This window comes from Agelaius tricolor, unplaced genomic scaffold (assembly GCF_023055355.1).
Source record: "Agelaius tricolor isolate 1412-34295 unplaced genomic scaffold, bAgeTri1.0.p SCAF_4, whole genome shotgun sequence".
Taxonomy (NCBI): domain Eukaryota; kingdom Metazoa; phylum Chordata; class Aves; order Passeriformes; family Icteridae; genus Agelaius; species Agelaius tricolor.
Window position 1 is genome coordinate 7,475,938 of NW_027269264.1, and position 27,727 is coordinate 7,503,664.

Consider the following 27,727-nt stretch of genomic DNA (forward strand, 5'->3'; position numbering starts at 1 on the left):
TAGGTTTATGCAATTCTTATTTTATATGTCATTGTGCATATTAACATTTATATGGCTAAAATTTGTATTGTGTTATTAAATGTATAACAAATATTACTCCTTCATAGATTTTAGGTATGAAAGATTAAAAGAAACAGAGCAGTTTGGAATGGGGGGAGTGCCATTCTAAAAGCAAACAAAAAATCTTTGTTAAATAAACTGTCTTTCTGCATATAGTCCTTGAACCATCTGCTCTTTGTAAAGAACCATTTTGGGAGAGAAAGGTTAGTTAAGTCTACTAACTGTTTCATGCCAGTTTCTGGACAAATCAAAATAATGTACTGGTTGTGTTTGTATGAAATTTTTTTTTTCTTTTTCCCTCCAGAAGTTAGAGACCTCAAAATATGCCAGCCTATGTTTCTGCATTTTGTTTGGTTTCTGTAGAAGAATTATAAACTTAGGAGATGGAATCCATCCTTTCCTTCTTCTTATCCTGTCTTTTTTTGACTCTTTTTTTTTTTCTTTTTTCCTGGCAGGTGGTATTAGTGGAAGGGTGGCATGATTTAGATAACAAAGACTATGACTGTTGGCCCCTGGAAAAGCCAGATGAGTATAACATGCTGGACTGCGGAGGTGAGTGAGTCATAAAGGCAACTTCGTATCTTACTTGGGGAATGGCTGAAACCCCAAAATTGAAGTATTCATAGCAATAGCTTACTCATGATGGATGTAATCCATGATGAAATGCATCTAAATCAGTGACAACCTCTCTTCCTAGAGAAATAAGGGAGAGAAAACACCTAAAGATACTTCAGAGTAATTATTTATCCAGTATACCTTTGTTCTAACAGAAAAGTAATAACAACAGCTGTATCCATTTGCCCAGAGAGAAACTGAAAACATTTTCTTTCTCATTAGAAAAACAGCTGGAACTTAATCCAAATGAAGCATGGAGGCAGCGCAGCATTGTAGCAAATCTACTTGCTGAAACTTAGAAGTGTAATTTCAAAAGCGTACTGAGCTTAATCAGTAAGCCAGCAAGCAAAATCACCGATTCTACATCACGCTTTTCCACCTGGCACAAAACTCTTCTATGACTACCTAAAAAAAGCCCTGAGACCTTTAATAAAGTACTCCTGTCAGTTTCCAAAATTAATTTACATGATGAGATAGGAACAAAAAAAAAAAAAAAAAAAAAAAAAAAAAGAACCCCCCCCCAAAAAAAAAAACCCAAAAAGGTTGGTAATTTATTGAGATGAAAAACTACTTAAGGAGCAACTGATATGTGTAAAACTCAATTTAAATATATAAATATAAATAAAAAAGTTTCTTATACTCTCGGGGTTCTAAAGTAGTAGAACAGGCATCTCAGAAAGGTTGTGGCTTGTCCATTCTTGGAGATTTTTAAAACCTGACTAGACAAATGCTAGAGAAACATCCTTGACATGACCCTGCCTTGAGCAGCACAGGCTTGGACCGAATGATTTCTGTGGGTGCCTTCCAAATTCAACTCTTCGTGATTTTGTGACTCTGTAACAAATAAATAACTGATGTAAAGGAACACTTTGTTTATGTTGTAAAAGGTAGGACCAGAGACATGCATTCATAGGGTTTTTAGAAAAAGAACCAAGAGCACCTCAGAAGGTGGTTCTAATAAAACACTTCAGGAAATATACTGCTGTGTCACGCTCTTAGCTCAGTGTTACCGTTAAACATTCTTCAATTAATTCTCTTGGAACAGTGAAGTTTCAACTAAGACTTTTATTCCTGTATGAATTTACTATTGGTTTAACACTGAAACAGCTATTTATCACTACAGATGGCTTGTTTAAAGTTATTTTTACTAAGTACAAGGAAAATTAATGTGAGTAGATTGCTTAATTAATGTATATCCATTACAATCAGTTTTAGAATGGACTTCAAACTCTATCCTCCCTTTCTTTGTAGGTTTTCTTTGCCATTTTCTGGGCATTGCAAGAAACAAAGCAAAACACATATACTGTAGCCTCATTGCTGTGGAATTAACAAAAGATTTTCAAAGCTTCTATATGTGGGAGTAGCTGTCATTGAAAGAAGAGTTTGGTTTACCTTTATGAGACCTTTATAAGGCAGTAGAAAATAATTTAACTGAAATTTGTGCTGACCTTTTGTCTTCATTCTCATATATTCTTTGAAGCTCAACTCTCTTACCTTTTAGCAGAAATCACACTAGCATTTTTTTAAATCTTTGTATTATAGTTTTCACATAATGTTAGCAATTAAAATGGGTTTTTATTTTTCAAGGGAGATTATCAAGGGAAATCGAGGTTATTTTACAAATTGCCTAGTTAAATCTGATAGTAAATTAGGAGGAAAATAGCGGTTTCAGTACTGTGCAAGCAAAGAATGTACTTGTTAAAACAAGTATGAGTAACAAAAGAGGTCATAACCGAACAACAAGAACAAAAATGAGATGTCTTGTAAGGCAGGTTTACCAGTCCTCTGCAGAAGGAATTTAATACTTCCTGACAAACTGAGTTACACAGTTTAGTTATGTAAGTAATTTGATGTGGTGCAAATTAAAACCTTTATCCAACAATAGACAAAAAGGTAGGTGAGTGCACTGGGAAGATTTTGATGGTGTTAAGTTTATGGATTTAAGACTTTTCCCAACTTTTATCTTTCTTCATTCTGAGGCACAGAGGACGAGAGACATGATGGGGGTAAATCATCTTTCCCAGTTTAAATTGTGAAAATGGAAAATAACAGATGTCTGATATACTTCTTCCACTGTCCTCTGTTCTAGATGCCATATGATTCCATCATGTGATAATGTATTCTTAAATATGTAATTATTAGTATTTATGTTTCATGAGTTTAAGGGTTTTGACTGAATTTTGTGTGTGATAGAGTTGTCTGTTCTCTTCCACAATAAGGTGTGTCTCAGTGGAGGCAGCCAAGAATTAAGGGCAATATTGCCTGATCAAAAGAGGAAAGCAAATATACCAGAACAAACATCAATGCTATAAAATGGAAGCAAAGTTAGTTTACACAAGATGAGCAGATTTTTTTGTTGCATTTATCCAACTGCTTGGTCTGAGTGTCAGAACTCTTCAAATAATGTGCATTTGTATTTACCAATACAGCCATTAAAATAAATGACTCTATTTGGCTCATAAAAAGTAATTGGAGAATACTGAGAGGGTTACTCAGAGGGTTGTGAAGCACTGGAACAGGCCACCCAGAGAAGCTGAGGATGCCCCATCTCTGAAAATGTTCAAGGCCAGGTTTGATGGGACTTTGAGCAACCTGGTCTACTGGAAGTTGTCCCAGCCCATGGCAGGGGAGGAGGGACTAAGTGGTTTCAAGTGGTTAAGGTGCCTTCCAATCCAAACCACTCTGTGATCCTATGAGTAGATGAAAATCACTACAGAGAAAGTTTTATATTTGTATGTATCTGTTAAGTAAAATACTGTAACAAATATTCTGACCCATGATTGCACTTTTCTAGGACTGGAGATGACATGGGTTCATAGGCCTCCAGAAAAGGCTGTGAGTGGGGAGTCCTTCAACGTGACCTATGCCGTCTTTGCTTCAGACAGTTTTTATCAATATGCTGTGCAAAATGGAATCCTTTCCCACAGGTATTACTTATTATAAAAATGCTATAATGATCATGAGTATATGAGGATTTTGTGTGTACATATTCAGTGATATAATTGGAGCAGACACTCTGGAGCTCTTCATTAATTCCTTCCATGTTCTGAGATCTCTCATAGCTCTATTTGTCCTGCTATTTTTCTCTTTGCTCTCAGACTAGCCATTATGGCATGTTTGCTTGCTAGGTCAGAGACAGGGCACATCACTACTGTCACAGTGCAACTTCTTGCCTTCTCTACGCATTGAATTTATGAAGTTTCATCATGAGTCACAGGCTCTCTGTATCTTATACTCATTTTAATCATGATTCAAGTGCTCAACATGGATATGAAAAAGACCTGAATCCATTTAATTCAGTGGTCAACTGTGCTTGATTTCTGTGGGATTAAAATCACTCCAAAAGCTTATATGTCAGCTCACACACTGTGTTAGTGACGGTGGACATCAACAGTTAGAGAGTATGGAGGGGTGCAGCTCCAGATCTACAGATCTGGATCTATAAATCTGGGGGCAATATTTCATACTTTTGTCTGTAAGTAGCAATTCTCCATTCTTATATAGGAACACCTGAGACAGAGGGTGGGACCCCACTTCCTGTACTGTTGTGTAAGAGATTTTTACAGAACATTTTTCTCTGCCTGAGAGTTCACATTGCAAAGTTCAATTTATAAGAGCTGTTATCCAGAGTTTTTTTTTTTTTTCATATTGAAAGATGATCCATTATCTATTTGCAACTGCAAAAAATTGATTTTTTTAAATTTTGGTCATCTATGTACTATGTTTAAAAACTACTTAAAATTTGTTTATCACATCTTCTGAAATGTATGGCTGCTGTTAGTTCTGGGAACTTAACCATGAAGCAGGTTTGACTGCTTGGCATGAATCTGATTTTTCTAGTGTTCCCTGGGAGACCCACTCCCTCAAATCAGTAAGGAACTTGGAAAAGTCTCCTTTTTGTGTACTTATACACACCTTGAACATAGAGACAGATGGCAAATAATTTATAAAAAAAGAGACAAATCTATGCTTCAGTTTTCAAAGAGCTTAAATTTGCATCTCATTTTGTCAGGGTTATCTGGTTGACACTACAGGTTACAGTGGCTGACCCAAATATACCTGAGGTTGGCAAGTCAGTGTATGGGCATCAGTTTAATTGGATAAAACCATGATGAAATTATTGAATAAAAAATACACAATACTGGATAAATTTTGAAAAGGAAAGAAAAGTACATGATGGAATTAGACACTAAATTAATTAAGTATTTTTCTTAACTTAAAACTTCCAGTATGAACTCAAAGGCTAATAAATTTTAATATTTTATCTGTTTAGGTGTTTTGGAAGTTGACATATTTACTTATGTCATATTTCAAATATGCCTATGCCCTCGTAAATCTGGCCATGAGTACAATCAATGTTAACCTAATCCTTTGTCATTTTGTTTATTTATCATAATAAACACAGTCTTCTCATAATAAACAAAGCCTACTGTTTTATACCTAATCATTATTGGCTAATTCTTTCATTAAGAACAAATAAAAAAATAAATCCTGTGTTCTGAAATTATTTTCTAAAGATCCAACACGAGTGCATAACATTTCAGCTGAATTGCAATTATTCTGGCTGTATCTGAGTAAATCATGTTTGCAGAAAACAATTTATCTTACAGCCAAATTTATTAGGGTGATAACCACTGAAAGTGTAACTGAGGAAACAGTGTTGCATCACACATTTCGAGTGAATACATTCATCTTTCAGGAATAAGTTTTCATAATTGTTTTGCAGCACAGTCTGTTCAGAAAGTCTCCTCTAAAGTTGTTGTTTGGGAAATTGTATCTGGTGTATAAGACCATTATACTTATTTTCCTCAGCAATTTAGATTGTGGAGTGAAGACTGGAGCTAAATGGTCTGTATGAATTTCATGCATAGATGAAGGTTTCTGATGGAAAACTTTGAGACTGGAAGTAGCCAGGGACACATATATCTGAGAGTGGAAGTAGAATAATAGTGTCTTTGCCTGTGCCAGATGAAGAAGTGCGAAGTAATCCCACCTGGTCATGAAGTCAGGTAGGAAAGAGTAGTGGAGGTTGGTCCCTGCTTGCAGCACAGTATCTGCTAGAAGTCCCTAGTGCATGGCAGTCAGCAGAGGTCGAGTTGACAACAATTTCTAGTGCTCCAGGAGCATTTCAATTAGAAGACAAAAAAAAAAGAAATGGTTCAACAGTGTTTATTTCACTGCATATGTTTTTGCTGCTAATTTGTCTGTGCAAGATAAAGAGCAAGCTCTCATGTGTTTGTTGCAATTTTTGTGAATGAGGAATGGATGTAAAAGTTTTTCTCTCTCTCCTGCTTGGTTAGCAATGCTACTGCTGCAAAGGAATTCTGTGAAGAGCATGACTGTCCTGCCAGATGGAAAGATGCAAATGGGGACAACTGCTGTGTCTACCATGCCAACATTCATTCCTGTCCTTTGGCCTTCATGGTTAGTGGGATGGTGCAGCATCACGTGCTCTGTTCTTGCTGCTGGCTGAGACATCGTTGTAATAAGCAGGTTCAAGTTCGTGAAGTATTTCTGTGATTACAATTAGACCAAATTTATATAGTTTGCTATATATTCACAAATTATGGTTCACTAAAACCACTGTGGCAATGTCTGTCAGTTTTGCAATTTTTTTTTCACTGGATGCTGAGGCTGCAAGGCAGTATTCAGAATCTCTCATTAGTGGGACCAGTTTCATCTGTCTGAGTTTACCTGACTTGGACTACTGTGCAACCAAGAGAGAAAGAAAGACAGATCACTGCATTCTAAAACCAGCAGGGAAAATTTTCAGTTAGATGTATTCCAGTCTTTTTGTTTTACAGAGTGAGAGTGATTAATTTGCTTGGATTGCTGGAGTTGGGGAGGGTGAGTATTACTGGCTGTGACCTGTAGAACTGAAGCCTATTTACCTGTCAGGAATGATTTTTCTTCATTGTATCAGAGCAAAAAAAAAAAAGAATCTCAATACAAGATAGCGAACTTTGTTCATGCAGTGAAGGCAAGATCCATTCTTAGCCTGTCTTCTTGGCTGTCCCTCTTTGAATAACTACTTAAAGTTCTGATCTAAAAATACAGTTTGGAACACTTTTTTTTTTTTTTTTTTTGTCTGTGAGGTAAGCCTTACCCTGCATAAGAACTTTCATGCAGCTGCCCAGTTTTTCTAGTTAATCTTCCTTCTGGAAATGTGACACATTCTTCTTGATCAAATGTGGTGTAATAGGAAGCCTAGCCTACACATCTTGCAGATGTTTCATATACCCATCTGTGTGAAGGTCTAATGACTCCACAACAGCTCTAGTTTGCACCTTAGCAATCTATTCTTGTGGACTTGTTTTATTAATGATTCCTCAAAAGCCTTAGCTGGCACCAGGATTTTGGTTTAAAAGAGGAATCCCTGCTGGAAGCATCACATCAAAATTTTTGTTTAGAATCATAGTAAAAAACTTGAACATCCCACTGCTTTCGTAACCTCTCTATTATTTCTATTTTCACAATTCGTTCTGCTTGAAATTATGGTGTGGAAATGGCAAAAGCATATTCACCAACATGCATCATCTGGTTTCTTGATAGTATTCTAAATGTTAGAGTTTCTGCCTAAAGGGACTCTGAGATATTTGACTGTTACAGAGTTGACTATCACTGCATAAGATTGAACATACACTTCAAAGTAAGTTTTTCCATTGTTTGAGAGGAGTTTGGGTTTTCATTGCTTTATTTTTTCAGTGTCATGTGTTCTAAAACATTTTATTTGGGTTAATGTGCTCCATTTCTTTTGACTTGGTCTATTACTTACAGTCCTTCAAAAGAAATGTCAGAAGAATTATCTGGAATTAGGAGACAAGCTTAATCCTTTCAAGTAAACAAAACAGCCAAAATTAATCCTCCATGTTTGCAGTTGTAGGAGGTTTACATCTTAATAACTTTATTGAGAAGTGCTCTGCAAACAGACTCTGAAGCAATGCCTCCCTTCCAGAGGGAAAAGAAAAAAAGAAAGAAAAAAAGCAAGAAAAAAAGCTGCTGTATCAAAAGTGACACTTCAGTAAAACCTCTTGAGAAAAATATTAAAAATGGAATACAAATCTGGTTCTGATTCTAGCACAGGAAATCAAAAAAAGTGAACCAGCTTCATAAGAACACTCATTCTTTGAGTACACTACTGAGGCTCATATTTTAAGAAATAACAATATATGTGAGATCTTAACTGAATATAGGAGCAATTGCTTCTCTGTTATTTTGTCAACGAGCAGTGTTTCTTATGTTTTGGCAATTTGATAGTTTTGGTTATAAAATAGAACTTTATTTGCTGTTAGAGAACATAAGTAATTTTGAGAAAGAAAGAGAGGAGGAGCTAGGACTTTCATTGTGTTATGGTATACTGACATAACCAATATGTCTACTAAAGGCTAAAGGAAGAATATGTGGTCCATGGATCCCAGATGATGGTCAGATATTTACTCACACTTTGTCTACTGCTGGCAAAATGAGCCAAAGGAACTGGACTGCCAAGGTAAAGTATATTTATTACATATAGGATTTTACCTCATTTGCTCTTTTTGGAGCTTACTTGCTAGTAATTTAATGCAGTTCATGACCATGCTCCCCATTTCATTTATATGTATGTGTTATTATCTCTGCTATGCATATAGCTGAGCTGACTATCAATTCCCAACTGACTTGACTTGGAAGTCAAGTAAGGTACCTTTACAGCTTAGGTAGTTAGTGGAAGGAGTGGAGATGACAGGAAAATGAATAGCATAATCTGTCCATTTGAGGCCCACACTAAGAATACATCTCACTACTGACTGGATATGAACCTGTGATGCAGGTTCATATGACCATAAGGGAGCTTCAACCTGAAAGAAATAGCAGGAAGGCATACACAGCTGAATGCACAGGGCTGATAGCCCTGCCTGGTGAGAAGAAGACACATCAGGAAGGGAATAAACCAGTCTTTCTCTCTAGAGCTGTCTCTCCTGATTTTGAAAGAAATGCACAAATTCTTTTGAAGGATACCACAGTCAGTCAGTTCTTGTTATAAAAGCCTACTGTATGCAAGTGAAGTTTTGATGCTTGGTGATTTGTTCACTTGTTTCACAGGTTGTTTTAGTTCATGTGGGTGTGACTTCTCTCATTGCACACATCAGAGTTGGGAGAATCCAAGCTGCTCTGGAAGCAAAAACCACAGTCCTTCCTGCAGTAGGTATGATATAAAATGAAAATGTGAGCTAACTTCTTATTGACTGCAAATCTCAATGCTATTATCATTCATGCATAGTTACCAAGAGCAAGAGCAAATTCTTACCCCAGCCTTTGAAAATACACAAATGTCTTCCTGAAATTCTTCTTCACATAACACTGAAGTCTGAAAAAGTGTTTGAGTTTCTAATAATTGTATTAATCCAGAACAGTAGAAAGTCATTCTTGTCAAATAAGTAGTCAAATACCATGGCCAATGGCTTCAGGTAGTACAAGGCTTGTCTGCAGTTCATGGGAATCTGAGAATATTCCTCCAGCTAGTGTTCTGAGAATCCAGACACTTTTCCCCTGAAGGGGAGCAGACTAGTCTTAAACATATTGGAAAGGTAGAAATCCATATTGGTTCCCTTGTTCACATTAAAAATTGCTCCCAAGGGCATCAGTCTTCCATTCTCTTTAGTATACCTGTATGGAGGGAAGCAGAAATGACTGTAACAATTATCTTAGTGATGTCAAATTTTAAAAGTGGGCTTCTTTAATAAATTAAACACACAACCTGAAAAGTTATTGGCTAAAACAAAAGTGTCATCACAATACTCTTAGTATCTACTCTTCTGGAAATGTGAGAATATATTTTGCAATGTTACGGGAAAAAAACACAAAGCAACTACAGTGTGAATAGAAGTATTTATCTACAGAATTTTCTACTCATTTCAGAACAACTGCAGCTGAATTTTCCAGGAAACTTACAATATATCAGAGAAGAAATTTTTAAAAATGCAGCTCTACCCCTGAGACAGAAAGTGACTTCTGTTATTATCTTGGTATTATACTGGAATTAGTGAGGCTGAAACAGAATTATTACTGAGCAGTAGAAGTTTTTTTTCATTTTTTATTTAATTTTAAAAAAATTACATAATGACAGAATAATACCTTCAGCTCACCTCTCAAGTCTGAAGTACAGCATGATATTAGTTTAATCACAGAGGTAAAATTGAAAGACCATTCAAAACATGGGAGAGGGACTTTTGTTATTGAAGACTTTTGTTTTAAATTACATCTAATATTGCTGTTAATTTATGTAAGACCTTGGAGTAAGTAAAGGAAATAATTGAAATGTGGGTTGCAAGATTTTTTTCTGCAGTTCCCAGTGTCTTTTGCTGCTGCTGAGGAAGGGTCCCTGGCTTCCTGGAATCACAAGTGCTGGATTAAATACAAAGAATTCAAAGGAAAATGTTGGCCTTGAAGAACTTTGAGTTTCAGAAAAAAAAGTGTAGATAATGAGAAACACAGTAGTGATGAGGTGGTTTATACACAAAACATGTCAAAGGCTCACATGTAATTCACATTTACCTTGATGAAAGAGAATCTCTATTACTTCAGAAATTCAGATTGTTCTTTCAGTTGCTGGGATGATGCCTCTGAATTCTTCAAAATGTATTTTTTCTGGGACTCTGAGGTATCCCAGGTCAAGAACCACATGTTTAAATCCGAAGACAATCTTGTGGATGGATGAAACTGCCTTAAAATGTTTTGTTTTCTAATCAGTCTGTGGAGACGGCTTTTGTGAGGAAGAGGAAGGCTGCTCTATCTGTCCAGCAGACTGTGGGGAATGCCCTCTTTCTGTTGATGTTAGAATAGCAATTGCCTTACCAATATGTTTAGTCTGCACTGGCTTCATTTTGACAATCATGGTAAGTACTTGTTCTCTACTCTTTTATTTCCTTTTTCTTCCATGAGTTTATTAGACAGAGTGGAGCTCTCTCTAAGTAGGGGGAGAGATTTTCTTCTGCCTCCAGCATCTGTGTGCTATGGAAAAAAGCAGAAAGAAGGGAAATGACTTGTAAAGCTTCCTTATGCGGGAAGTCACATTGTACTAGGAATTTTCATCCTGTAAGAGAGAAGACTGAGGTGGAATCTAACGGGAGAGTGGGTAGATTATGGTAAAGGAAAAAAAAAAATTTCCACTACATGGGGAGTAGGGGATACCAACAAAGTAAGAGTACTTTTCACTTACAGTAGAACTCTGTTATGAAATTAACAGCTTCAAAACCTTATAGAAGCCAGAATTATAAAAGATTTCAAAAACAAATTAGGTAAATTCATTAAGGAACTAGCTACACATGAGGCCATTAAATATCAGAGTCCAAATAGAACTTTAAAAGCAAAACATTCAAGTTGGGATATTCTCAAAAGAATCGTGGGGAGAGGATAATTTTTTTTTCCTGTTTTGGTCACTTGATTTTTTTAATAGGTTTGTTTCCTTAGTGTAACAAACAGCTTCGTTCCTTTCAAAGTGATTAATTTTATATAAGATTAATCAATTATTATAGCAAACTCTTGAAGGAAAAACAAAAAGGGAATGAGGAGAGAGGAGTGTATCAATATTAGAGAAGTAGTTTTGGGAGTCTTTGAATGAAAATGCCTGTATAAAGAGAGAATGATATTATGGCTTATTACTTAAGATGCTTATTACTTAAGTGCTTCTGGGAAAGAGTATCTACATTCGTTATGTGTCTGCATCTTGAAAAAAATGCATTTTTGAGTTGCATGACAGAGGTTTATCAGGTGAATATGGCAGCTGTAGAATTATTGTATTAACTATGTTCATAAAGGGTAATTTATTTAGCCCTTGGCCTATATATCCTGTAAAACTATAGGCTCCTGCTTCCTCAGGGATTCCTTCTCTGTCCATCTTATACTGCAGTTGCAGTGAGCATCTGAGGTAGGCAGCTGCACAGATAGAGAATGAGTAGGAGAAAGCTGATGGCCCACAAATTGAGGTTCTAAAGGAGGCCTGAATCATATTTGTTTGTTTGTCACTGTGTGACTTTGTGAGTCAGGAACAGAAGTACTGTTGAAAGCTATTTGAGCATTCCTCAATGGAATCCTCAAGGAAGTTGTGACAATGAGTTTATAGCAAGTGTCCAGTAAAACCACATGATCTGATAGAAATAAGCAACTGGACAGATGAGAAGTTCAGACAGTTTTAGGTGACTGGCTTTTTAGAAAGAGCAACGGAGATTCTTGGCCTTGCATATGTTTATTTAAAGATCTTGTAGCAAAAATCCATTATTTCTGCTGTTTTTTCTGTATGTTTGGAGTTGTTTGTTTTCCTTCTTTCATTTCTGTAGACATATTCCTGCTATATTCTTCAAAAGTGGCATCATGGGAGTTCAAAGTTTTAATGGTTTTACTGTAATAAGATAGGAGAGATTATTTTATCTAATTCAGGAATTGATATAATGTAAAAGGAACCATCTGGGAAGCTAATGCCTTCTTTAATGCTTCAAGTAGCAGAAAGGATTCCTTTGATATCAGTGTCAAAGGAAGCAAGCCTGGTATTCACTTCTTGCTAAAATGTCTTTGTAAAGTCACACCTTTGCAAGATAAAATGTAGGTTTCTTTCCTCAGAAGCCTTTTGAAATAAATGGGATGACTTAATTTTGATTCAGTGAGCTCTATATTTGTCACAATTTCAACTAGTATACCAACACAATCTCCCCAACCTGTTCCTTGTTCATTATCTGGACTTTTATTACCTGTTTCAATGAATCCATCAGTCCTAATATTAAATTTTGAACTATACAAAATGGTATAATGATGATAAAATGCTGCTTTGATTTGACATTTTGGCATTGACTGCAGTTGCATAATTTAATCTGTTGCTCATCTGAAAGCATGTACTTACACTTTGTAAATGTTAGCTTTTTATGTCAGTTCTACCAAAAATCAGCTGTTAGCTCAATGCCTTTTAACAAAGTAGCCACAGAATCCCTACCTAATATTCTTTTTGATAGAGTATTTGATATAATATGGCCTAATTAGTAGGTCATGGGCTAATTCTACTCCAAGATATAAGATGCATTGCTCCTTATCTCAGGACTGGGATGAAGTTCTTGTCATGTACCTATATAACATAGGGCACTTCCATGAGATGAGATGATGTAAATCCCTCATCTGATGTCCAGGCTGAAATGTAAATGCACACAGGTTTAAAATAATGGAGAGCTTGTAGACAGTGCAAAATATTACATGTAATTAGTTCTGGAACATAGCCTGTACAATTTTTAATATGTTTATTAGATGCTGTTTTCATCCAGGCCTGTTATTAATACTTTTGGTTCTAATGTTACTTTAAGACATATGCTGAATGTTTACACCTCAGATTTAGTTTGTATACTTTTAAATGTTCATATTTTATAAAAATAACCTCTGAGTCAATTTCTTCAAAGAGAGGAGGGCTACATTAGGAATGATTTTTTTTTTTTACTCTTGTAGTGGTTTCAATATCAGAAACAGAGGATGTTTTGGGATGAAAGCTGGATTATAGACTTCACCTGCATCAAACAAGGTTAGCAACTTGTAATTTTAATACTGTGATCAGTTTACTTATTAATTTTGAGAAATAATCTCAATTATATTGTTCTTATTTTAAGGATCTTGCAAAAAGTGAAGCTGTTTTTGAAAGGCATATCCAATATTTCATCCCTGTAATGTCTGTGAGCTGCTCACTCATATTTTTGTTTATCAAACAATTTGATGACAAAGTTATTTAAAATAGTTTCTTTCTTTTTACTTATTTTGATTTGTTAATCAACGATGACAAGCCTACCCCATAATAAACAGATAAGCTCTGGAGTTGGATGAAACAAATTACAGTTGCTTCAGTGGAGATACCTTTCTGTATAATTGATCTCACTAAGTTGTGCTGGAATTGCACAAATACATTGAGGGATATAGTACTATCTTAATTTCCCTCAGTGTATGCTGTCTGTGTCAGACTTGCTACAAAAAGTAATTAATTTTGGCCAGAGGTATGGAGCACTCTTTTTCTATTTTATCTTCTAGTATAAAATATTATTTAATTTGTTCTAATTAAATAGGTTAAGAATAAATACAGGTGTTATTATATGCTTTATTATGCTGTACTTAAGATACATATAGATTATTTATTTTGCTGTTCCTTTTTTTAGCATTCAGAAGGAAAACAATGCCTATATCCTCAGAAAGGGTAAATCTATAGAAGTCTGCTGTGCTGATTGTACACACACTCATTTTCTGTCTTTGGGAGAAATTGCTCAGCAGATGTCTGCTTTATCTGTGTTCTGTTGGGTTGCTAGTGTCAAGATGTTCTTGTGATAATATGTAGTAGAGATACTTTCAGCCTGAGACTTGAACATTAATTTCTGTATACTTTTGATAAGATATCCTTGTTGTTGTAAATAAGAGGTTTTGGCTTAGAAATTAATTTGATTACAGGAACCAGAATTAATTTCAATCCAGATTTTTGAAAACAGAAATGGAGAAAAGTGTTTTTCAATGCAGCAAAAAGTGACAGGAGCAAAATTTTCAGCTGAAAGTAAATTGGAAAATGCCATAAGCACCACATGTGAGGGAAAGCAATAGAAAGAGACTGAGGGAAATTAGAAGCATGATCAAAAAATAACAGATTAAAATTACTTTGAAAACTCCAAGATTAAAGATGTAAGTTTCTTGGAAAAAGGTCTGCAATGCAGCAATGCTGTTTCAGAGTATTGCTCTAAGAGTGATGATTAACAACTTAATGAGGACTTATAACATTATAAGGTCACAGACAGTATGTTTTCTCTGGATAGAGTTGTTTAGAGCTACCCACAGTAGCCTGAAATGCACAGATATCTAAATGAAAACACATCAGCAGTGCTGTACCCTGGGTATGTAGCACTCTGTATGAAAAAATGACATTATTTTTTTAAGATAATTTATTTTTTTGGTGTATTGGACTGTATATAGACATATAGATATATATGCAGTCTTATTCTCAAAACTATCTCAGGGATCTGTAATGCATTTCTGGGTGGAATGCTGTAGAAAGCTTCAAATGTCAATGCAATTTTGAACTGCATATGGATAATACTATGGTGTGGGAACATGGCAGTCCTGATTCAAGGTGAGATATTGAACTTCCTCAGCAAGATATTTCTACCAGGGGGAGTTGAGATGTCAGCAATTCCGAGCCTAATTGGCTAAATCTGGATTTTGATCAGAGATTATGGCATGACGTGTAACTCATTAAATTCGTTTTGAAGTCCATTTTTTTACTGTGAGCTGGTAAACAGACATTAAAAAATGTACATTGAAAATCACTGGGATTTTTTTCCTCTTACTGTATTGTTGCTCTTCTCTGACTTCTCTCTGGTGTCAGAATCACTTCCCACATTCCTGTACTTTTCAGTCTTCTAGGAGCTCCAAATAGACTTGTTAAAGTATGGCACAGGGTTTACTCTCCTTCTCTGGGTTCTGTCCTCAGCTTCTGTGTAGCAGCAGCGGCTAAGCATCTCAAGTGCAGAGAAATGAAAGTTGCATAAAATCCTGAGGATTAGTGAGAAGTATCTCTGGCAATGAATCCTCTTTTAAACATTTTTTACTTTTTATGCAGCAGTCCCATTCCAAGCAATAGCCTTCTCTCTTAAGTATTAACAAGAGGAGATGAGATGCAAAGATTTTGAAAATTCTCTGTATTTCTTTGTGTCTGGAGTCTCCACCTGTGCATAAATAGGAACCTTCATGTGCCTTTTCTCATCCCACGTCCCATTTAGATTGCATTATACGCACAGCAACAGGAAGCATGATAAGTGCTCCCCCAGCACTCAGTGACTCCAGTGTCAGTTGTGTTACTGCTCTGAGCTCCTGCACAGCAGCTGCCAACATGTCCAGGAGGAAATACTTCACCCAGACTGGGAGATAGTAAGTCAATATATTACTCATTTACTGAAGTATCGACTATATTAGTTTCACCTTCATTTCTGGTTCTTGCCACTTTCAATTGATAGGCAGTGAAAAAGCATGAATTTATCTTGTCAGGCCAAATTGGGAAAGTTAAGATCATCATCTGACTTCTATACTGCATATTGGCTGTGGAGTATTTTCACATTCCAGGCTTCTGGCTTGGTTGTCATTTCTCCTTTTCTCTTAGGGTCTTGTTGAAAGCTTGTTGGTATATAAGATGTCCTGCATCTGTTAATGAAAGGCCCCTGCTGTTCAAATGTATCTGTAACCAAGACTTTTATAAATTCCTTTTTTCTGAAATGCAGGCAGAGCAAACTAAGTTCTTTGCTCTAAAGAAGGGCATCATCTACAGTAGCACATTAGAAATCTTGTCCTTTAACCAGCTGACATAACTCAAGATTCAGAGCATTTCACCTCTGAATCAAATTACAAAGCTGCATATCATGTAACTATAAGGACAAATGTTACAGATATATCCTGCCATCCAAGAAGCAATTGAACACATGCAAAGCTGGAAGTGGTACTTATCATTTGAATAAACAGAGAAGGATCTGTGCTTTGCAGGACAAAGAAGCTTACTTGGGATCATTGGCTGGGGACAAAGTGCCTTCAGCATAGATTGTGGAAAATCACAGCCACTTCATTGATGAAATACTGTGTTCAGCATTGATCTTTTTTGCTTCTTTCTGAGTGGTGATATTTTCATCATCATCATCATCATCCCCTTCCTCAGATGACTCAACGTCAAAAGTATTTATCATGGGTATAATGGGGCATTCAGTCTCATTGGTGAAGCACCTACAACTGCTACTCTAAATACCCCATACTCTGTATTTATATGGTTCACCACTAAAATTCCTGCAGGTATCTCCACTGAATTCCTTTACTCTAAAAAGGAAAATTTCTTTGTTCTTAATGAAACTCAGCTGCTTCTTTGCTGAGAATGCTCAACCCCACAAGAACAAAACTTTGTTAAATGTCAGTGAAGAATCTGCAGAACAGTAGTCAGAAGTAATGGATAGATGGGAGCTGGCTGTATTATTTCTCTAGCTCTGACATTTCCTTTGCTGCTCCACCCTCAAACTGCCCCAACTGACTTTAACACTCACATTCCAAATGGTGTCCACATATCCAGATTGAATATAATAACTAATGCTTCCTTCATCGAAAGAAACAGGGTCCTGTTTCTAGTCCTAGATTCACAGTTACAACCACGTATGGACATGCTTAAATTCTCTGCCTCATCTCTAGAGATGTGGAGCTATTCCCTGATACAAAATATACGCAGTCCCTTTTTGTAGTACTGCTGGCTTCTGAAGTTGCCCTAAAAATGTAAACAGCATTTCATTCTGTTTCAGTGATGGCAGAACAGTGGCCATAAAGAAAATAATGAAGAAGTCATTCACACTGTCTAAAACCATACGTAAAGAAGTAAAGCAAGTGAGGTAAGAAGCAAAATCTAAGAAGTGTATGTTGTTCCATTTTTACACTGATTTTTTAGGGCTTAAAATCTTCCCAGATATGACTATAAATTCATATTCCTCTTTCTTTCAAACTTTGCTTGAAAGAGAGCAAAGATTAAAATTTCCTTATGTCTGTTTTGCTTTTTCTCTACATTGTGAGACAAGGCACTTGGTTTTCCAGTTGCACTACAAAACCAGGATGGACATCTGTGAAAATTACTGTTATGCTGTGATTTTTGTTGATTTTCACAGGGAACTTGACCATCCCAATCTCTGCAAATTCATTGGAGGTTGTATAGAAGTTCCAAATGTTGCCATTGTCACAGAGTACTGCCCCAAAGGCAGCCTTAGTGATGTGCTCCTCAATGAAGATATTCCTTTGAACTGGGGTTTCAGGTGAAAAAATCCAACTTTTGAAAAGCTAAATGACATAGACCGTGCTATATGCAGTTTGGGACAAGATATTAATTTTAGATAAAGTTCTTGTCTAGACAAGCCTGTACTGTGATATAGGGAGAGGAAGGGAGGGAGGGTGGGAGGGAGGAAAGGAGCAAGGGAGTCCAGTCCAGTCCAACTTGTCTTTTGGGTGTTTTGAGAAATTACATGATTAGTCCTTGCAATGCTAAGGCAACGACTTGTCAGCTTTCTGTTTGTGAAGATATATTGGTGAAATGATTAGCATACCTGCAAGTGGTTCATTATTCTTACCCATAGAGGAAATGAGCTCACATTGTCAATGAAACTTTCACAAAGGCAGTGACATTGTTTTTTGAGATTGATCCTTTTGACATGTCCTTTCTGCTTCTGCTTTATGCTTGCCTTCAGCAAAGAAAAATGGTTTTCAGGAAGGAAACCTTCCAAATAAAGCAAGGAAGATAATAATATTGTTTCACTTGTAAACATGTGAAAGCACTCCCAAGGATAAAAAAGTACTGACAATTTCTAGAAGAAACTTTACTCTCTTGGCCTGTGAGCTCAGGGAGGTATGGGCTTTCAAACAGTCACCTTAAATGTTTTGGAAAAATGACCATGGGGACACAAGTTGAAAACTACAGATTCTGTAAACTTCAGTAGACTTTGGAGCAATTTTTGAGGGAAATTGGAAATACTAGCTCACTGATTTTTGACTTTCAGGTTTTCTTTTGCTACTGATATTGCTCAAGGAATGGCCTATCTCCACCATCACAAAATGTATCATGGACGGTTGAAGTCTAATAACTGTGTGATAGATGACCGGTGGGTTTGTAAAATTGCAGGTAAAGAGAAAGCTAGAAAAAATTTTCAAAACTGCCCAGCTAACCCTCTAATTAGAGATTTCACATGCAACACTCTTCCCAAGTGCTTTCATTTTGACATTTCATGTGGAGTTGCTGACTGTACCAGACTTCACTAGCAGCACCTTGTGCTGAAGCAAGTTTCATGTTACATTATCAAGTCAAGTCATTTAGTATGTGTCACAGATGCACACTTCAGATCCCACAAATGATTCAGCCTGTCAACATCTGAGCAGAAACTCTCTGCCTCATTCTCTCTTTTGATAGAGAGAGAACCCTGAGGCATGAAGAATGGTGTAAAGAGATGTAGTAATGCTGACTGATTGGTAAGCACAAGGTAATTTAATGGAGAAAAGCAGACTCAACTCAGAGCTTTTAAGTCTTGTTCTTGGCATTGAATTGTATTCTCCCAGTGATGGAGCTGCAGGTCAGGTCTACTCTTGGTACAGGAAGAGAGCCTGTGGGAACAGGAAAATCACTAGAGAGTCTAGTTTAGTTTGCAGCTGCCAAAGGGAATTAAGGCAATGATCATCTCTTCTACTTTTTGCCCAGAGCAGTCATCATACTCTTTAACCCATAGCCATCCTGAAAGCAGCAGCAGCAGATTTTTTTTTTCAGTGGTATATCCTATGACTAAGGTTCCTACATGGGGCCAGGCTTGCTTCTCCAACTCCTTCAGTATCCTTCTGTCTTCAGAACTGCCTTCTCTGCTTGGAGCCTGTTCTGGAGAAAAACATAAAAATTAGACATAGTTGGATTATATCCACTGCATCACCTTAGCACAGCTCCTCTCAAATGAATAGGATATCTGTGAAATCATTCAGCAACTTCTGTTTTGCTTCTGTTCTGTGTCAAACTGTAGGGTTTTCAAATGTTCATGGTTTATCTGGATGCAATAATGTCAAACAAACCTCATTAATAACAAATGTGGGAGCTATTTTAAAAACGACCTCCACATAAACATTCAGTCCCTAGGAACATCTTAATTAGAGGTCACTCCAGAGAAAGCCAGATGTCTACATCCAGCTTTCACATACAGTCAGAAGGGCGCTGTTTACGTAAGAAAGAAAACAGAAGTCAGTTGTTTTTTTCTCATTCTTCCTGATTCTGAGTCATATGCTAAGAATTCCTTCTATATTAGGCTAGAAGTATAGATGGAAAGATGTTTCACATCTATGCTGCCTTTGTTCTCATGCTAGTGGTGTTCAAGTAACGCCCACCATCTGATTTTCAGCTGTTAGTCTGTCTAACTAGCAATTACTTGAGCAACCTGCCACCAGAGATAAGGATCAAGGGACAAAGTAGAACAGAAACCTGTATTTACATGCTAACTCTTGCACTGAGGTGAGAATCTTATCTGAAAATAATTTGATAAAATTATAAAATAATTCTGATTGCAATGGGTCACGAAGTTCAGTTTGCCTGCTGTCATTCAGTCTTGCCCAAATTTTCCAGATGCTATATTTTAGGGTGGCAAGACCACACAAAACCCACTGTTTCTAGACTAAGATGTGTATTTAGAATAGGGAAAATTAATTTATTTAGACTAGCTGTGTTACTGTCTACTACTGTATTTGTTTCAGGGAAGTATCCACTGAATAGTTTGCTTCCTTTCTTCCACTTCAGATTATGGCTTGCAGTCATATAGAAAAGAAGATTTTCCTGATGGATCAAATTCGTCCCAGCAGCATTTGATACAGATTTACACAGCTCCTGAAATACGTACTCTTTCAGATTTTGAGCCCAGTTCTATGTCTGATGTCTACAGGTAGCTAACTTTTCCTGATCTCACTTTTAGTAATCTTGAGTATTCTTTAACAGCAGTTAGGCTTGGTGGAATTCTGTGGTCACTCCAGGTATATGTTTGATTGTGTTTTTAAAAGGATTGGTCCTGGAATAGAGAACAGCATAGATATCACAGGATCTTCTCTTTCAAGGTAGATAATCAAATACTGAGTTCACTGACATTATTTAAAAGCAGAGTTGCCCCAGTGATTTGTAAGGAGTCACTTGACTGGTAAGATAAAAAGGCATGAAGATGTGCTATTATCTAATTATCCTTTTTCTTTCTGCTGTTGTTTCTTATGAAAAGTAGAATTATTTTCAACAATGGCAATACTTTAGAAGTTAATAGCATCAACGTTCTAGAATGTCATAATGCACATATACATCCTGTAATTCTATTACTGAATGTCAATACAATTATTTGGGGGCATACACATGGTGACAATATTCGGTTTACAGTGGAAAAATAAAGAGAAGGGGAAAAAATGGATACACTAGCAAATAGCTCCATTCCTTTCCTTTTGAAAGCCTTTATAGAAGATTGCTTTCCAGTGGCTTTCCCTCCTGGTGGTGGACTGCTTCTATCCAATCACTTTTCAGATAAGTGGGAACACGATTGTAAACAAATGTCTGTATATGTGCTTGAATATCATTACTTTTTATCTATTCTATCAGATTAACTGAGCAAGAACTTGAAGTCTCAGTAGTATTTCTGCCTATAGGACATTTCAATATGTCCTTAGAATTTTCTCCAAAATAGCTCAGCTAAGGCAGTTTGGGATTGTGTTGGTATTTCTGGCTACTGTCATTTGTCCTATATCTGTACTTTTTCAACATGAAGTAGTCTTTGAAAGAACTGTGCTCCAACTAAACAATAATTTTAGGATTGTCTTATACATTCCAGTGTTTACCATTGCCCTGCAGCCAAAATGTATCCTAGAAAATGTTTCCTTGGCTTGTTGTTCTCACTTTGGTCCCGTTCTGGATAGATATCATTATTTGACTTCACAGGCAACTTTGCCTCCTGAAGGCATTTCTTGCCAAGGGTTCCCCTTTAAATAGTCCTAAGATCTGATTTACTCACATCCTATATGTCTACAATGAACTTTTGACAGATTTAGTGAGTGTTTCCTGGATTTATCTTGCTGTCCCACCCACATGTCTGAAAAATCTACATCTTCTTTTGTGACACTGCAGTTATTAATTTCTTGATTAAAAAAAGTAAAAGCAGTGAGAGATCACACCAAAAAAGGGAGAAGAGAAACATGCAGGCAGGGAAGACAGAGAAGTACCCTGTACCATTGAAAGAGCTGTCTTCTTATCTGGGCTGTTCTTTAGAATTTGTATTTTAAAAAATTTTATTTTTGATGATATGAGCAGGAGGTAAGCCTTCCTGATATATGTATTTGGTCTCACTGGCCAGGCAGCATTGATCCAGTGTTGAAATCCTTAGTTTTTATCTGTGCAAATTTTCCATTAATGTTCTGGAAGGTGAGGCCCAAATAAAAAATGAGTAGAAACTGCAGGAGAGGGACTTGTAATTTAGCATGCTCTTACAGATGAATGACTTTCTTTTAAAGTTCTCTAGGAAAGTGTTGGTCAGATGGGAAAGCTAAAATGGAAATGAGAACAGAAGTATGAACGTAGCTCGTTTTGAGCTGAAGAGGCTGTTTCCAGTCACAGTTTCTCCTAGATTTGTTCTTCTTGATTTGTAATTATCATATGGATTTCTCTATCCACAATGCATAGTGCATTTTATTGGGCAGTGCAGCTGAACATTAATTAAATCAATGCTGCTTTATCAGAGTTGCTATCATCTAATTATTATCCGTGAAAATCTGTTTTAGTTTTGCTGCCTTACCAGGATTGATTTTGCTTTCTCCTAACAAATCACCACAAAATTAATATGAAAATATCATCAGATTAATTTCTAAATTATTAATCATGTTTTGTATGCATTATTTTATTTTCCAGTGGTGGTCCACAGGTGGGCTGAGAGATAGATAAACATATCCTGTTACCAACAAAATGTCTTCCAGAACAGTGCAACCATTAGTGACACAACAGATTGAAAACCAATATTCTCTACAAAAGTAAATGTTACCAAGCTGGGAGGCATGCAGGCATAAATTATTACATAGTTTTACTATATAAAGAGACATCTTTATCCAGCCTGTTGGCTGAAGGAGGTGCTTGCTTCTAAGAGATCACTGTTCTGGAAGACCTCCAATGAGTTCAGAAAAGACTAAATTCTCTATTTTTACTGTCTTTTTCCACTCTTCATCCTTGATGAATGTATTAGACCTTAGTTCAGCTGAGGAAGATAATGACCACGAGAATACAATTCAGAAGAAACAACCAGAAATGCTTACTATAGAATATCTTCTCTCGACACACCATGTCATCACAGACTTTATGAAAATGTTCTAGAACAGCAATCTTTTTGGTGGCTGAAAAAAAGCAACTTCCCCCATTGGTGATTCTGATGAACCTGCTCCTGACCCTTGATTGGAGCAAAAATCAGACCCTTATGTTTAACTGGTAGGGTTCATGTACATAAACCTGGACATATCACTCTGGATTCCATTAATACTTACAGAGAAAATTGCTTTGCTGTCCATCAAACTCAAACGTCTCTGGGGCCTATAACCGTGAGAGGCAAATGCTATGAAACATTCAGTAACAAATCCCTGAAAACACAAAGCAGTAACAAGTAGCAGCACCATTGTCATCCTTCCTTTTGAGATACTGGGATTTCAGCCATAGAATGGGGAAAAGTAAGAAATCATGAAAAGAAGAAATCGCTGACTCAATTAACTGTTATTGCATTAAGATTTTTCTTCATTTTTATTCTGCAGTTATGCCATCATTTTACTAGAAATTGCCACAAGAAGTGACTCTCTGGCAGTAAGTAAAGATGAACTATCTTTAGAGAATAGAATTTGTAGAATTTGCATGACAACTTTGATTCTGTTTCTGCTGAAGACAAACCAAACTTTGAGGTACTGCACCTTTGAGTTACTTTATAAGCATGCATTTTCCTCATGATTTTATGGATGCCAGTTCAATTCCCATGGAACATCCAATCAGGGTTTCCTCATAAATCTACCAGTTTCCATTTCAGAGCTTTGAAGAGGAATATATGATAAAAATAATGTAGCTCCAAAACTGCCTTTTGATTAGTTTTGTGAGGCTTAATGGCTAGGTGGATGCAGAGAGAATGTATGTATTAATATCTTCCTTTTTCTCCTGCTTCTTCCTTTACCTGTCTTTTACAGGCCCTTTAAGTGGAATCTTGCAGTAAAAAGAATAACCTAGAAAAGCAAATTAGCTGCTCTCCATGAGTAAAATATCTGTTTTGCATATGTCTTTGATCACTGCTAAATGACAAACACAAAAAGTATGCACCTTGAAATTGGAAACAGATAGTCTTGATATGTAACCACATTCTCTCTGAAATAATTTCCTTAACAAGAATTGTAAAAATAAAGACTTAAAACTACTATTTTTCCAGTTCTCACAGTTTGTAATAATAGACTAATATAGTCCTATAGTCCTTGTGGTCTCCTAAAAGTTTCCCAATATCTTGCCAGGTATTCATTTGTTTCAAAAGATGTTTATGTCATATAAACACTAAGATTAAAGCCTGTCAGCCATGAAAAAACTTTTAGAAAAGGTGACCCATTTTAGACTGGGTTATATATCTTTTTTATCCTTTCTTTTCCCTTGTGTTCTTATGTAAAAAAGCTGACTTAGAAGTGATAGGGAAGATGTTATAAAAGTGATGATGATAATAGTAATATATTTTCAGTGTCTGGCATGAGAACCATAACACTTGTTTCAACAATGCTTAATCTCCTTTTCTCTAGAAAGATGATGTGCATTCTGCTGAATATTCCTGGTGCCGACCTTTGGCAGAATTAATTTCAGGAAAGAGTGAGAATTCTTGTCCCGCAGATTATGTAGAAGTGAGTAAAATACAATAATGTAAGTGAAGTACAAATTGTGAGTAAAGTACAATATTGCGTACAAAAATCATTTATTGAAGTGAATTTACAACATGTCATAGTAGTTTTATGGTGATATTACCTTTGATAAATATAAATAATCCAGAAATCAAGAAGTACACATCAAACAAAGCAAAATTATAATATCTAATATCCTTAATAAAAAACCTGTCATTGTAACAATTAAAAATTCAGTTGTCCCCTCCAGTTTCCAGTGTAATAGATTATGTTTTTAATATTCAATCATTGATTTTTGTGCAATTTCATTTTATTGTAAAGTGTTGAATTCCATACATATTTTATGTTGGTAATATCTAGCTTACTGACGGAGAGCTTTCACATAATGAAGTCTGTCTCAGGCAAATTATGAATTTTTTGTTTCTTATGCAACAAGTCTTTCTCTTCAGTAGCCTCAATAAAGTATACCCCCTCCCAGTATAAATAAATCAGAACAAGACAGGATCATCCTCTTTTCAGTTGTCGTTTAAATGCAATATAATTCACCTTTGCTGGTTTGTAGCAACACAAATGTAAAAAACTTCTCCTTAGCAGCACTGTTTTTTAATCAGAAGTTAACATTCTTAAGGGGTACTTCAGCTCTTAATCTTTTGTGAAATTTATGTACAGCCAAGTCCTTTGAAAACAGTGACTCCAACAGCATAACTCTCTTACAGCACAAGACAAGAGCTTAAGCAGTGCTCAGCAGAAGGAACGTGTATATCTTACTCATGATTTCCCACAGCAGCATTTTCACGAACTAATATCCTTCATTCAGCAAAAGCCTGTAGAATTCCAGAAGCTTCAGTATCTCTCTGACACTTCACCAGCTGCAGATAGAGCTTCACATAAGCAGTTAGCAACAAGAAAACAGAAGTATTAACTTAAAATACTGCTTGTGCTTAGAATAATAAAAGGCTGTTTGCTTTTCTCACTCTTTCTTTCCCTTCTGCAGTTAATTGAAAGGTGCAGAAAAAATAATCCATCCCAAAGGCCTACATTTGAACAAGTCAAGAAAATGTTGTACAAGATGAATCCTGTTAGCCCTGTTGACATGATGATGACTCTGGTAAATTTAGCTTTTTAATCCAATCCAATCTGCTCACTTTCAATAACTTTCACCTCTATCCTTCAGGTTTGTTTTTTTGTTTTTTTAATCTTATACCCCTTGTTTGGAAAAAATATCCACAGTTATTTGTTCAGTTCTGTTGGGGTGACTGTAGCTGCAATTCTGCTTGGAACCCTGCTTTTCTTCTCATTCAGTTTTTTATCTTTCTCAATTTCTTTGGGGCTGAACATTTTTTGTCTGTCAAATGTTGTTTGCAAACTATATTCCCCCTTTCCTGTGACCCAACACTCTTACAGTACCATGGATATAGAATCCCTGCATGCTACAAATAGCATGTTTATAAATAATTTTGAGCAGAGAATCTCAAGCTCATCACCAGAGAAAGAAGATATCTGCCTCCAGACTATTGCCTCACACAGAGGAGGGATGCAAAAAGCAAAGCACAGACTAGCATAGCAAGATAGTTTATGAAAGCATTGTGAGTTTTTCATAAAAGTTTGAGACTTAGATACCTTCTGTTTTGTTAAGATTTTGTCTGTAGGCTGCTCTCTGCATTGGATTTGCCCCCTCAAGTTTGCATGAAATTTGAAAAACCTGAAATTGCCTTCTGCTGTCTTGTGTGTAAGCAACAACCTCAAGTCTAAATTCATAAATTTACTTGAGGAGAAACCTGATCTTTGTATTTTGTAAGAAAGTGCTAGGTGTCTTAGGCCTGTGCCCTTTTTTATCTCTGAATCTCTGAATGTTTTCAAAGCAGAATCATTCCAATACTTAAATCCTATCGAGCTAGGCATCTGTTTCAGTAAACAGATGAATTTCTGAAAAATTTTACCTAATTCTCTGTTATTTAGATGGAGAAATATAACAAACATCTGGAGATACTAGTTTCTGAGAGAACCCAGGATTTAATGCATGAAAAACAGAAGACTGATCGTCTGCTGTATAGTAAGTTATAGAGAAAAAAAATACTGGATATTCTTCTCAATAATAATTTTATTTCAGCTTTCTAACTACAAAAAAGAACCCTTTGATAGGTGATTATTTAATAGGTAACATTTAGCTAGCAAAGATTGAATATACTTGTTTCTTGAAAAGCTGGAAGGATATTTAACTACTTTCTGTATTTCCCCCCTAGAAATCAGTACACTTGTCTGAGAGCTATGGCCCAAAATCCATAGTGCTCTGACTTTGCAAAGCCATTGGTGTGGCAGGCCTTTTGCATAGTTATAAATGTTCTGGAAGGGTAGTTGGCTGCTTTTGATGGCAGTGTATGTTCCAGAATTCTGTAAGAAAGGCATAAAGAGATGGGAATAGCATGTAAGACAGCAAAAAACAAAGGGATGTGAAAGTCCAAGATAGGGGGAACAAATAAAATTAAAAAAAAAAAAAAAAAAAACAGGGAAGAGATAATAAACAAACCTAACACAGGTAGAAAGCATTAGCAAAGAGTTCACAAAGAGAGAATTAGTAAAATCCTAGATCACACCATTAGAATATAACCTTACTCTTTCTTGAAATGTATAGATACTGGTTTGTTTGGCCTAAAAGTTATGGGCCATGTGAAGAATCTGGATGTGTTATCAGTGAGATTTATTGTGATTTCTCACATTACAGCAGAGCAGATTTTGATTTATCACCTTCATAATATTTTGCATTTATGAACACTTTTTGAGCATTTAAACCAACATGTTATGTTTAATATGTTCTTTTATCCATGTAAGAAGATTACAATGCTCTACTTTCTACAACAGGTATGTTGCCAAAACAAGTAGCAGATGATCTCAGGCAGGGAAAACAGGCACAAGCTCAAAGTTACTCAAGTGCCACCATCTTCTTCAGGTAAATAAAAGATGAAAGGTAGGACTAGAACTGTCTCCTACAGAAGAAACTCCTAGGCTTCTGGTGGAGGTGAAGCTCCTAACCAAGTATCTATCTAAACTGCCATCTGTTGTAATAGGTGGCTCTACAAAATAGTGTCTTTCAAAATTCTCACACTCTCTCCCTATTTTTGATTACAATTATTTAAGTAAAAAATTACATTACTCTGGAGCTGTAACAAATGGCAGCACATCACTTTACATGTATTACACATGCATGAATCTATGTTTCATAAAATAGGTCTAAGTAAAGAATCTATCATTTAGCCTGTGTAAAGAAAATTTGCCTATCCTTAGAGTCCACAAGGATTTACAGTTTTAATTTTTTTTGCGTGCAGGAAACAACATACAAATAGCATGCCTTCTTGTCATAAAAGAACAGATATCAAGTTCCCTTTTTTCTAAATTTATACATAACTCAAAGCAGAAGAGTGCTTAGTCTGCTACAGATTTAAACTCTACCTGTAAAAATGTTTTACTGCATTGCTAAGCAAAAAGACTTGGATCAGTCTGTCCTTTTAAATGGAAGGAGTCTTTTGTAAATTTAAATAAATGAAGACAAAACTATCCAATAAGAATCTTAGTGAAAGAATTATTGAAAAGAGAAAGTTGATGTAATTGCATTGAGAAA

The 27,727-nt window shown here is 36.1% G+C and overlaps 1 protein-coding gene across 1 annotated transcript in view; it reads left to right on the forward strand.

Moving 5' to 3' along the window:
• Window positions 1-236: 236 nt before the first annotated feature.
• Window positions 237-27,727, forward strand: part of LOC139589379 (atrial natriuretic peptide receptor 2-like) — a 36,455-nt gene continuing 8,964 nt past the window's right edge. The window contains exons 1-14 of the mRNA XM_071425792.1: window positions 237-612; window positions 3,470-3,602; window positions 5,976-6,099; window positions 8,060-8,164; window positions 8,755-8,853; window positions 13,618-13,670; window positions 17,340-17,483; window positions 18,222-18,343; window positions 19,988-20,129; window positions 23,005-23,053; window positions 24,016-24,114; window positions 25,106-25,219; window positions 26,071-26,164; window positions 26,971-27,058. Of these exons, the coding sequence (XP_071281893.1) occupies window positions 444-612; window positions 3,470-3,602; window positions 5,976-6,099; window positions 8,060-8,164; window positions 8,755-8,853; window positions 13,618-13,670; window positions 17,340-17,483; window positions 18,222-18,343; window positions 19,988-20,129; window positions 23,005-23,053; window positions 24,016-24,114; window positions 25,106-25,219; window positions 26,071-26,164; window positions 26,971-27,058 (1,535 nt within the window). The 5' untranslated portion in view covers window positions 237-443. The remainder of the gene's footprint in view (window positions 613-3,469; window positions 3,603-5,975; window positions 6,100-8,059; window positions 8,165-8,754; window positions 8,854-13,617; window positions 13,671-17,339; window positions 17,484-18,221; window positions 18,344-19,987; window positions 20,130-23,004; window positions 23,054-24,015; window positions 24,115-25,105; window positions 25,220-26,070; window positions 26,165-26,970; window positions 27,059-27,727) is intronic.